We start from the raw sequence: 13,050 nt of genomic DNA on the forward strand, positions 1-13,050 counted from the left end.
AACTGTGTTCTGATTTAAGTGTGTTAATGTTTCATCAGATAAAATTGAGGAATGGAGGAAGAAATATAAGACCTTTCAAGGTTCTTACAGCGCTGAGATGATCAGTAAACTGATGGAGGTCGCTGGAAAAAACATCACAAACAACAAAGAGAATCTGCTGAAAGTGATTCGTGAGGTCGCTAAAGAAAAACAGTTAAAGGAGATAATTAATGTTTTAACTGAAGTAGTAGTGAGAGTCAGCGACGACGCCAGCAGTAGTTTCTGTTCAGCTCAATAGCTCAATAGCTAATTTATACCTATTAGTGTTGATCAGTTCGGGAACTAATTATCAATATGCCTCTTAAAGGTGCAGTATGTAAAGAATGACAGCTAGTAGGCAAGTTGATGAGTTGATTTATCAGTGTTTAAATATGCTCTCGTTCATTGAGAGTGAAGATTGAGTTATCAAAATGAATAATCACTACATTAGATTATTTAGAATGGAGGTGGTCACTATTGAAACAAACTATGCCAAAATGTATTTTACATACATTTATTTCATGTATACTACAAAACCATTAACATATTTAATGATATATCACATTATAATTAAACTTTATTTGGAGTACTTTCGATATTGCATAATGCACATTTCTTAAAATTAAGCCTAAAATGTGTTTTAATATATATTTGTGTTTTATATATAATAAGTAAGGATAGTATGATCTCTGTATAATATCAGTCTTTAAATGCAAGATATTTAAAGTAAACTTGCAATAGTTCCACTTAACCACAATCAAATAAGTATATCTTCAGCTGGACCTCAGCACTATTTCTGGATAATTAATTAATTAATTAGGTACAAAATTAGCTGTATATCAATTTAGTATACCAAAAGAACAATTGCAGGGTATTTATATTAAGTAGATAAATATGGTAATGTATTTGTAGTATACTTAGCATAAAATAAGGGGTAACATCTCTTCTTTTTTTAAGTAAATAAACTCACAGCTTCATTGCTTTGTTAGTAGACACAGGTAATTCACAACGCCCTCTCTCGATAGGCTAATTCATTCAAATAAATATTACAATTCAAACAAATAAATGTAACCTACCGCCCAACTTTATCTCTGTGTCTGATTTAAAGCAGGCAGAATGAGTGTAACTGATGAAAATAACCATCATTTTAACCCTTCTAGTCAAATTTAGTACGACAAACATCGATGACAGATTTTTATCTTGTAAATGCTGGCAAATTACCATGCAAGTGGGATAATCCATGGCTAGCTACTGTTAATGCATGAGACTATATGAATGCACTCTGGTTCTTTGCCTCCTTGTCATACATTAAAATCGTTTAATCCACAACTAGCTGTGGATTATTCCTTACATACAGTATAATGAAGATCGTTAAAATTAAACCATTTAAAAGTTTAGTTTTTCTTGTTTTATCTATTCAAAATTTCTAATCTATTAAAAATCGATCAATTTTTTTTTTATTCTGTAGTTTCTAGGTTTAGTTGTATGGGGAAAAAAATAATTTTCTAAAAATTCACTTTTGTGTTTCACAGAAGAACGTGGGTTGAGTAAATTATGCCAGAATTTACGTTGTGAGGCACGTGTGAAATCAGTCCAATGGCATGACGGAAAGTCTTAGGCGGGTGACGTCATTGAACAGGAGACCCAGACTCAAACCGCGCTAGCTTCTGATACTTCAGCTAGCGCTCTCTGTCTATCGTTGTGTCTGTCTATTTGGTGTTGTACTGTGTCTTTTTAGAACAGCATCTCCTCTGTTAGGAGTTATCACCATTACAAGCATGACATATATAAATAATGGCGAACTAGCAACAGTTCACACAGTGTGCTTCTCCCTGCCCTGCTCATGAGCAAGACACCTAACCCCAGCTGCTCCCGACGAGCTGGATGGCACCTTGCATGGCTGACACCGGGTCTGTTGAAAGCACTATATAAATGCAGTCCATTTACCAATTATATTGAAATGGCGGTTCAACATAGAGATGTTGTTCTCATGCATATGAAGAGGTTGGGGTTAAGGCTCAACGTCAAGAAAAGTGTGCTGTTTCCAGCTCAGAGAACCACCTTTCTAGGCATAGTTTGGAACTCGACGATCATGCAGGCACATCTGTCTCCTGCTTGTATCACTTCAATTCTCTGGTACCTTTTGGCCAGCTGTACATGTGACCCCTGCAGTGGTGGCTTGAAGGAATGGGCCCGAGGAATGGAGACTCCACCCCAAGGTGGTGGAGATCCCGTGGGAGCTACGTCTGTTCGCATTTTCCCCTGATCGCTCTGCTCCTGGGAGTTCTGGAGAGGGTTCGCCGGGACGGGGCCTGTCTATTGCTAGTAGCCCCTTACTGGCCAGCCAGAGTGTCTCTCCTCGATGGCTCTCCACTCGAGATTCCAGTCAGGAGGGACCTGTTGTCCCAAGTGGGGGGCTCAATCTTTCACCCTTGTACAGAGTTATGGAAACTGTGGGCCTGGCCCCTGAGGGGGTTCAGCTCATAGATTCAGGTCTCTAAACTTGAGACCATACTCCAATCCAGAGCTCCCTCCATGAGGAAACTGTACGCCCTAAATTGGAGAGTGCATTAGAGCGCCAGCAAGATCCATGTAACTGCCCTGTTGGTACGGTTCTGGAATTATTGCAAGAGCGTTTCTCTGCAGGTCTATCTCTCTCCACCTTGAATGTTTATGTGGCGGCCATATCTGCTTTTCACACTCCTTTGGGCGGTATATCTTTGGGAACAGATCCTCTGGTTACGCGTTTCCTTCGTGGCACTTTGAGGCTGAGACCTGCACAGGGGGTCTTTAGTTTAGCACCTGTGGACTTTGGAAAACAAACCTGGCACTGTTACCTACTTTTAACTTTAACTTTGAGAAACTTCAACTAGTGCTGTGTCATGTGAATACAGGGCTGTTCACACTGAAAGTGTGTTTGTATTAGACATGAATACTTTTGACAACGACTGCTGGAAAAACCAGCTTGGCCAGCTCAAACTGTGTTTTGAAACATGCAAGCTGGTTTGACCACTCAAATACATACACACACACACACACACACACACACACACTTATTTATATGAATATCATTGTAATATCTTCATTAAAAACATAACTACATAATTTTGTGTTTGTTTCCCGAGTATGAGATATAAATGACTTACTGGCAGCTGTAATATGTAAGAGATAATGTTCATCCAGCTTCGCGTCGGGGTCCTCATCACCTGTCGGGGGTTTATTCTGAGATAACAACGGCTAGATGTACATTATCCTGCTTATTACACAGCTACTTGCCACATAAGTAAATAATTAGACATGAAATATTGATCTGAATTTAAATATTTTGTTAGGTCTTTAAATCCAAAGCTTCTGCGGAGAGAGCCGTTGCTTGCGCAACAAGTTCAAACTAGACGGACATTTAAGAGATACGGTATACAGTCATATCACTTATTACACAGAATTTCGCCACATAAATAATTATGAAGATAAGAGATATTGATTTCAGATTAAACCGTTTTAAAATCATACCTGTTTGTTTCTTATAATCCAACAGTGTACAAAACAATAATCACAAAATGGCCGCCGCTGCGTTTGCATGAACCTAGAGAGAGCGAGGCCTCGATACTGGATGGCATAATTAAATAACTGTACACAAAATATTGATTTGATTGAGTTTTAATATTTTATCAGCTCACCAAATGCAAAACTTTCACGAAAAAAACAACAACTTTCCTAGCATTTTGACCAATCAGCATCAAGTATTCCACAGACTCAGAGCCATGTAATAAATAAACTTACGCTTCTTGGCTAATATAGCTTAGAAATTCATTTTTTGTTTATTTTATTTTATTAAATTTATTTTATTTGACACCAATTTCCCTGCTCTGGCCTTCAGATCTTCCTCCAAATTTTCCACCTCCACATTTTAAGCAACTTAGGAAAAGATACAGGAGCTTTGAAAATACTACCAAATATCTATGATACACTGTTCTTGTTGAGTGATACTAATTTGACATTTGAGCATTATTATAGGTCTTTTTTTGTGTGGCAGTTTTGGTAAACATGTACACAGCTGCGTTCTTTCAGGCTAGGAACATCTACAAATGAAACTATCGCAAAAACTTCCTCAGATTCGTTAGCCAAGTCTTCTGCAAGTTATGTAGTGTAATTATTGGTTAAATTTGAGATACTTACCTTCCAGAAACAAAATTTGTCCTTAGAACCATGAATCCAGAGCAAAACATTGAAGGTAGTTCGATGTAACATAGATGTACATTATCCTGCTTCTTGCACATGTACATGTACAGTCTCCTGACAGCGAGAAGGTCCCTGGTTTGAGTCCCGGTTGAGCCCGGAGGCCTTTCTTCTTGGAGTTTGCATGTTCTCCCCATGTTGGCGTGGGTTTTCTCCAGGCACTCCAGTTTCCCCAACAATCCAAAGACATGCTGGTGGCATTAAATTGTCCATCATTGCAAGGTGTTTCCCTGCCTTCGGCCCGAGACATTGGGCTCCAGCATCCCCGTGACCCTAGGACAAGTGGTTTCAATGGATGTTAAAAAAATGGTTTAAATGTTGTACAATTATTTTGCTAATAAGAATCCCTGAAATCATGACATATATTTCAAAATTAAAAACTTGTTTGTGATTTTCCGTTTTGTTCAAGGTGATTAAATCAATAACTGTGTGTCCTATAAATACACTTTCACACATTTTGCATAATTTGTTTGCAAAGTTTGTTTACTTCACAACTCATGTTTCATCTCAGGCTCTTCACTGCACTGATTGGTAAACAAGTACCAACTTTTACATTTACATTACTGTACATGCATTTATCCAAAGCATCTTATATTCCATTCAAGGTATAGATTTGATCAGTTCAGGAATTCCCTGGAAATTAAACTCATTACCTAGTTTAAATCAAAATGACACTGGAAAATCAATGTGGCCGTAAATAATAAATAATACATAATACATAATAAAATAATAATAAAAAGAATGGGTGAAAAATTCCCATGTTTAAATTAACATGCAAGCCTTTCCCTGTGCAAAAATGTACCACGCCTTTTACTGTAAATGTGCATGAAGCCTTTCACTTTTTCTAAGAGAAAAATACCTTCTATGAACATTCAATCAGGACAATAGGTTTCCTGTATGATGTATATGATTATATAGCTTAATATTTATCATCTCCACCCCTCATGATCGTGCATCTAGACTTACAGTTTCGTTTCAGAGCCCAATAAAAGTGCATCTTCTGCTGGTCCGAGACACAAAGGCTGCTGTCTTGTTATTAGTGAAGACTTACAGGATTTACAGGAATAGTGAGTATATGTTTAAAGCTTTTATGTAAAAGAAAATAATAATTCAGCAAAAGCAAGGCAATAGAATTAATCTAGCATTATGTAAAACCAATTTAAACATGACCAATAACAATGACCTGCACACTACCAAAAGTGAATAAATACATAGAAAAAATTTATATGTACAATTCTTGGCAGAACAGAACTATTTCATATGATTTGACAACCTTTCCTTCTGTACTTTAAAAAAGATTATAATTTTCCTTTATGTAAGATTATAATTTTCCTTTCCTTTTTCTTAGTAATGTTTACATTTTTGCTGTATTTTGTATATATTGTTACTACACTATGGATATAAGTGGTACGAATATATTGTAATTAAATATTATTTTACTTATATTGTATTGTAATATACTAGTATATTTTAGAGCTTGCATTTATAATTATTTTCTTTCTCTTTTTTTTTCTCTTTCTTTTGTAACTGAAGGAATACTTTTGTTTAATCTCATCCTGATTTCTTAGTCCATATGTCGAAATAAATGCTGTATTTTCTTTCTTTTAGTAGGCTAACTCTCTGATTGAAAAGCATCAATAAAAAGAGTTAAACTAAAAGTGCATAAATACACAATCATTATGGTGAAAAAATATTTGGGGGATTTGTATTTCAGTGTGATACAGTTTTCTATTTTCCATACACCAAAATCTGTACAATGTTATTTAAATACTATAAATAATTGTATTTTTAATCCAATAATTAGGACATAAAGCAATCAAATAAATTGAGTATATCAATGTAAAAACTACTGCAGGGATTAGTTTATATTTCTAACAATTAAAAAATGTGTTTATAGTTTTCAAATAATAGAAATTTACATTAATATTGACTCTATTGTTTTATAGATGAGCGCATCTAAACCCAAGGAAAGGTAATTCTGCTCAGATTCCTAGAATTATGGAGGCTTTACACTTCATTACTTAGTGATACTGCATTACAAAGTCTATAACATTCAGACAATAACTGTTTAAAATGAACTGCAGACTAAAGTGTATACAAATCTAGAATATCTGATATCTAAATATATCAAATAAGTCATGTTAACTTCATTACTGGTCTGTCTGTCTCAGTGAGGTGAGAATCAAACACTCTCTGAATAAAAACGAGGAGGAGTTTGAGGTCAAAAGGAGAAATGCTGTTCAACAAAGCCTGAAGAAGCTTCAGATAAACTGTGGCCAGGTGAAACATTTTCTGTTACATATTTCTGACTGGCTGATGAGCATCAGATGTTAAACATCAGCTTCACTCTCTAGAACAGTGGAGGGCCACCCACTGTCTTTCCGAGTTTAGCTAAGTAAACACTCCTGAACCAGCTAAACAAGGTCTTATACTAGAAACTTCCAGACAGGTGTGTTGAGGCGAGTTGGAGCTAAACTCTGCAGGACAGTGACGCTCCAGGGCCGAGTCTGGACACCCCTGCTCTAGATTGTGAAAATGACACATGCTTAATGTTTCAGAATGAGGTGCCAAACATTGCATTACTGGGATCTGGAGGAGGAGCAAGAGCCATGGTGGGTTTGCTGGGATCCCTGGATCAACTCCAGAAAGCAGGTCTTCTGGACTGTGTGCTTTATCTGAGCGGAGTCTCTGGATCCACCTGGTACAAACAACACACACACTCCCTCACTCATACACTCCCTCACTCACACACATACATACTCACACACTCACTCACTCACACACATACTGTACATATACACATTCATTCACACACTCACTGACTCACTCACACACACAATCGCAAGAATCGAGTCCATCCTAGCCACGGTGTCCAGGATAAAGCTAGGCCAGGCCATCACTGTGAAACATTTCAAAGGTTGTTAGGCCTCATGGCAGCTGCATCCAATGTGATACCATTTGGCCTGCTGTACAAAAGGGGCCCTGCAATGGTGGTTAAAAACCAAGGGGATTTCCCCGATTCCACTCCACGTTTCACATGAACCCGTTCTGCATGATCAGGGTTACGCGCAGATGCCTTCGTTCCCTATCTATGTGGAAGAAACTCACCAACTGTCCCAAGGTCCTATGCTGGGAGCACCATGTCGCTGGAAAGTCGTTTCGACTCTGGTAATACGATTCCTTCGAGGAGCTTGGAGGATGAGACTCGCGACTCAGAGTTCCCACATGGGATCTGGCAGTGGTTCTCAAAGGACTGCTCGAGGCCCCCTTCGAACCCTTAGAGTCGGCTGAGTCCAAGAACCTTTCTCTCAAGGTAGCTTTTCTCTTAGTAATCTTAAAAGAGTAGGAGATCTTCAGGCCCTCTCTATATCTCCTGAGTGCCTGAGGTTTGCTCCTGAAAGGCTATCTTGCATCCCAGGCCAGGCTATGTGACTAAGCCTTTTCATCCTCCATCTCACGTGACGGCAGAAAATGAGAGACTCCATTTGCTTTGCCCTGTCAGAGCCCTCAATATTTATGTTCAGAGATCTTCTCATTGGCGGAAGTAAGACCAGTTGCTGGTGTGTTTCAGGTCACCCAAGAAGGGGCTCCCCGCATCCAAAAAGTCCATCAGCAACTGGATAGTTCAGGCTGTTTCTCTGGCCTGTCAGGTGCACAGTTTGCCTTTACCTTTGGCCGTGAGATCTTACTCAACCAGAGTCATGGCGTCCTCTAGAGCCCTCCTCTCAGGGGCCCCTATCCAAGAAATGTGTGATGCGGCTGGATGGGCCACCCCTCATACTTTTACAAGATTTTATAGTCTGGAAACCTTCCTTCGATGCCAGGTGCACAAGTGCTCTCATCCTAAGTTGTGCCTGTTTCAGCCTCACACTAGGATAGGCGGGGTTCATTGTGGCATAGTGGGTATTCGTTCCCCAAAGTGTCGCTCCGATGCAGAGCGAGTTCCCTCGAAAGGGAACGTCTCGGGTTACGACTTGAAATACAACACTTAGAAATCCCCCAAAAAAGTATCTGTGTACTTTCTTTACTGAGTTGAACATCTCCAGACAGGAACTCCGTCTGTCTGATGACAGTTAGAATGACGGATGTGAACGCGATAACTTCTTGTTACAATGAACACAAAGAAGAAATGGATTGTATTTCATGTCGCGTCTTAATTTCTCACAACTTTTTTCTGTGTGTTTTTCTGGGCGAGTGAGAGTGAACTGAGTAATAGAGACTCATGAACACAGTCAAGCACAGAAGACCAAAGGCCAAGGTCGAGAATTTTTTTAAATAGTACATTAAATTTCAGTTTGTTTTGCACCAAACTCTATCGTAAATCACAAACTGGCTTATCCACCTGGCGCTATTGGCAGGTTTAACATGATGACTATAGAGAAGCTCTATCACACGACCGTCAATCCAATTCCTTTTAACCTCTCGATGATGCTCAATGGCTTCTTTAGCAAACAAATCGCTCGAATGGGTGTAAATACCACTCACTTTCATGTTTTTTTTGCACAACCTGCAATAATTGCTTGATGCCATTGCTGCTTCTGCAAACCGCTGATCAATGCTCCAAACCAACACGTTTTTCGTGGCGCTCTGCAAAGTACATCACCCGGATCATTGGTCTGATTGGTTTAAGGACTATCCAAGTGCGTACAGAGTCATTTGAACTATGCCCGTTGTTCACAACTCTTGTGCAGTCGAAAATACAGAGCAGACTCCCCAACCAATGTTCAATCTTAAAAGATTGAGCTTGATCTGGTGATAGCCAGACTAACGAAAAATGTCATCACTCAAACTTTTTTGTGATTGTCCTGGCAGTCTCTACAACAACATTATGATGTAAAACAAATTCTCTTCAGGTAGATGAACACACACTAACAGATCAGAGGGATCAGCACAATAAAGACCCATTTCCGATCTACACAGCGATCGACAAGCAATGCAAACAGCACAAAGATGCAGGTTTGTGTTTGTGTGAGAGAAAGACAGACAGAGTTAATGTGTTTGTGTCAGCTGTTATATGGACGTGTTTCTGTCTGCAGACCCCTGGTTTGAGTTCACTCCATATGAAGCCGGTTATTCCCTCACTGGAGCGTTTGTGGAAACATCCAACTTTGGCAGCAAGTTTGAAAATGGCTGTAAGATCAAGAACCAGCCTGAGATTGACATGCTGTACCTGCAAGGTATCAATGGAGAGTTTATTATTATTATTTGTAATATCAGCTTACTAGTAAACAGTACTTTAAATTGACCTAAATTAAAGAATAGTCAAAAATACAGTACAGACTCTCTGCCGTGAGCTTTCACAAAGTTGCAGAGACAAAATTAGTTTTAGCGTTCTGTTTGCTTCATCATGTGTTTTCTGCAGCTCTGTGTAGCAGCGTTTTAGCGGATGAAGAGGAGATCTGGAAATGGATAAAAGGTACAACTTGCACTTGTTCTGAGGATTTAAGACTGCTTCGAGTTATTTCATTATATCATGTGAACTCACAGTTCCATTTGATTTTGTTTTCAGCTCTTTTACTACCTGAAATGAAAAAGAAATGTGAGAAAATGAGGCAAGGTAAAGAATTTTATTGCATTTATTTTTTGGTTGCATTTATCTTTCATGGCCAAGCAAATGTTCAAGATACACGCTGACAAATTATGCGGAAGATCATAGTTTTGGTTGTGCGAAAAGAATATGAACAACTGCAAAGACTGTCAGTGGTCCCATCATTAACCCTACTAAGGTAAAGGGTTTTGTTGAAATTTACATATACTTGAAAGTTAAGTGAGAACACAATTGAATAATCTGAGCCACCTTTACAGTGTGAACATGATAAATCTGATTGACATTTTTACAGTGTGTTCTTGTATGTGTGCTTACTACAAAAGATCCAAACTCCCCACCTATAGACGAATGTCACCAGGTGCTTTTGAACCTTGTGAACATGAATCTTGCGATGTTAAAAGACGTTGATCCTTCTGCTTATGATAAAGACATCAGAGCAAAGCTGACAGGTAAACATTAACACCATTACTGTCCAAGAAAGAGTGTCTCTTCACAGTGAACAGACTTGTTCTCATTGAATTGATGCTGTGAAGGAAAGATGTAGTTTTTTGTTAGGTGAACAACATATTTTGTAGAATAAGAATAACTCACTAATGTACATGTGCTCCTCTTTTTCTAGACCTCGCTGGAGGAAAAAGTCAGCTAGTTTTTCAAGTGGAAAAACTGAATGCTGAAAAAATGGCTGATAAAAAAGCAGCAAAACTGTACATGGAGCAATACACAATGGATGTATGCAACTTTTTGAGTGGTCGGTTCAATTTCTGGCCGTTTGGTACGTCGAACTGCCTCTTATATTTGATGCTGGCGCCTATAAAAACACTGTAACGGACAGTGTAGATAAATTGTACTTCACGTTTAAACTTATAGCCAGATTAATATGTAAACCACTGGATTTTATATTTTTAGTAGCTGCAACTGAGATGTGCTTTGACACTATATCCATAATGATTAAAATAATTTTGTATTCTAGTTATTTAGAAAACAAGATATGTACTAGTTCTTTAAAGCTGAAAAACATTGATCTGAAGATCCTTTAATGAAAATTTTTAAATCTACCATGCAGTCACGTCAAGAAGTCTATAGAGCCAAAATTGTCATTGATAAGAACATAAGAATCAATTACTGACATAAAAACGTAAGAACTTTCGAAAATAATATTAGAAAAATAATAATTTTGGATGGTGTATTTGTACAGATGTTTGCTTGAGCATTTGCAGGTGTTTGGTTCAGTGGATCTGGGGTAGGAAACATAACTTCCTCCACAACATGACAGGTGAGAACAGACCTGCTGTTTTCTGGCACTTCAATATGCATAATAAACAGACTCATTTCACACTCACTCCAATACTATCAGATGAAGCAGTGCCCGCCACTCTTCTGGAAATTGAGACGAGAGACTATATAGACGCTGGACTGTTGCTGAACTCACCCTACTTCTCAGTGCTGAGAAAAGAGAGAGACATCGACCTCATCATTTCCCTGGATTTCAGTGATGGCGAAGATCCTTTCACGGTATTATAATAATCAGATATAATCTCTCGAAATAATGCACACATACTCTCATAAAAGCTCATAAAAGCTCATATTACACAGAAATCATACTATCCTTACTAATAATGATATTAAAACACAGTTTAGGCTTAATTTTAAGAAATGTGCAATATCGAAAGTACTCCAAATAAAGTTTAATTATAATATTTATATCAGTAATTCTCAAGCAATATGTCAGTAAATGTTAATGGATTTGTAGTATACTTATGAAATAAATGCATGTTAGATACATTTTGGCATAGGTTTTTTAGGACCACCTCCTTTCTAAATAATATAATGTAGCGATTCAGAAGTGCAGTTAATTCATTAATATAGAACGGTGATTAAACTGACTTGGAGCTACCTATGCATTTTAAACCATGGTCTGTCTGAATACTCGATTCTGATTGGCTGGAAGGTGTGCAATAAAACTGTTTAATGCCGGAAACCACAGAAAAAAAAGGTTAGTTCAAAAACACTGATTTGTTCACAAACGTAACATCATTACAGGAGAGAGCATTCGCATTAATCTCAGCGGCAGTTTCTTGGATGGCACACATGAACCCCTGGAAGTTCTGAGTGAATAACAACTTTAATGTCCACTGAAATATCTAACACTTTTGTGATGCTGCTTAATGCTTTTCTACCACAGACAGTGAGGGAAGCTGCCGAGACGTGCAGGAAACTAAAGATCCCTTTCCCTGAGGCCAACATAACCAGTGAACTCTCAGAGAAACCGAAGGACTTCTATGTGTTCAAAGGCCAAAACACTCCAACCGTGATCCACATCCCTCTCTTTAATGAGGTCAACTGTGGAGGCAAGTTAAAGTCTTAATGTCCTGAATAAAACTGAAATATCAACTGTGTTCTGATTTAAGTGTGTTAATGTTTCTTCAGATAAAATTGAGGCCTGGAGGAACAAATATACCACTTTTCAAGGTCCTTACAGCGCTGAGATGATCACTAAACTGATGGAGGTCGCTGGAAAAAACATCACAAACAACAGAGTGAAACTTCTGGATCAGATCCGTGCGGCCACTAAAGCTAAATTGGTCCAGGCAATGGCACGACAAAATCCAACACTGTGACTAAACTTAATACACACCTAATTAAGTCTAAACTGAGTCTTTTTACAATATTTAATTTCTTTTTCTGTCTTAATCACTTAGCATCAATCAGCATTACTACTGCAAAATGTGATTTGTGTGTCATCAGAGGTTAGTTATGTTTGCGCTTCACAATTTCTGTATGTTTTGATTTGTTCCTTCATGCTTGAATTTCATTAAGCAATCACAATAGCTGATTATTAACAATTAAATCAACAATAACTCAGATTGGATTAGAACCATATTTGTCGATTAAAATATTGTATTACTTTGCTTCTGTTCCAATTAAATAAACTCTTCTCTAAAAATACTGTTTTGTCCTGGTAATTTAATGTCAAACAGCAAACACACATGCTTATCACCTTGAACAAAACGTACATAACTCTTATTAGCTGCATAAATCTAATGTCAAATGACCTCAAATCCATTCCTTTGCACATGGATCAGTATTTTTGCAGTGCTGTGGCTGTTATTTTGTGGTTTTCAGTAGTGCCTTTAACCTTGTGAACACACATTCTGCAGAAAAGACATTGTGTAACAAACCACATCTGCAGAAAACAGCTCGTGCAAATCAGATAAATCTGTTATAAATCACACTGTAGGGGCCCATCA

The 13,050-nt window shown here is 38.0% G+C and overlaps 2 protein-coding genes across 2 annotated transcripts in view; both read left to right on the top strand.

Moving 5' to 3' along the window:
- Positions 1 to 9,419, top strand: part of LOC311083520 (cytosolic phospholipase A2 gamma-like) — a 58,056-nt gene extending 48,637 nt beyond the window's left edge. Inside the window, exons 15-20 of the mRNA XM_084115106.1 lie at positions 39 to 5,321; positions 6,201 to 6,226; positions 6,426 to 6,534; positions 6,813 to 6,955; positions 9,108 to 9,210; positions 9,291 to 9,419. Of these exons, the coding sequence (XP_083971232.1) occupies positions 39 to 277 (239 nt within the window). The 3' untranslated portion in view covers positions 278 to 5,321; positions 6,201 to 6,226; positions 6,426 to 6,534; ... (1 more) ...; positions 9,108 to 9,210; positions 9,291 to 9,419. The remainder of the gene's footprint in view (positions 1 to 38; positions 5,322 to 6,200; positions 6,227 to 6,425; positions 6,535 to 6,812; positions 6,956 to 9,107; positions 9,211 to 9,290) is intronic.
- A 484-nt stretch (positions 9,420 to 9,903) lies between these two features.
- Positions 9,904 to 12,698, top strand: LOC311083529 (cytosolic phospholipase A2 gamma-like). Its single transcript, XM_084115119.1, has 6 exons — positions 9,904 to 10,251; positions 10,422 to 10,574; positions 10,998 to 11,075; positions 11,157 to 11,314; positions 11,985 to 12,150; positions 12,230 to 12,698. Exons 1-6 carry the CDS (start codon positions 10,182 to 10,184, stop codon positions 12,418 to 12,420), a joined length of 816 nt encoding a protein of 271 aa, XP_083971245.1. The 5' UTR covers positions 9,904 to 10,181; the 3' UTR covers positions 12,421 to 12,698.
- The last annotated feature ends 352 nt before the right edge of the window (positions 12,699 to 13,050 follow it).

The sequence above is a fragment of the Abramis brama genome, assembly GCF_963993115.1.
Source record: "Abramis brama genome assembly, chromosome: 5".
Taxonomy (NCBI): domain Eukaryota; kingdom Metazoa; phylum Chordata; class Actinopteri; order Cypriniformes; family Leuciscidae; genus Abramis; species Abramis brama.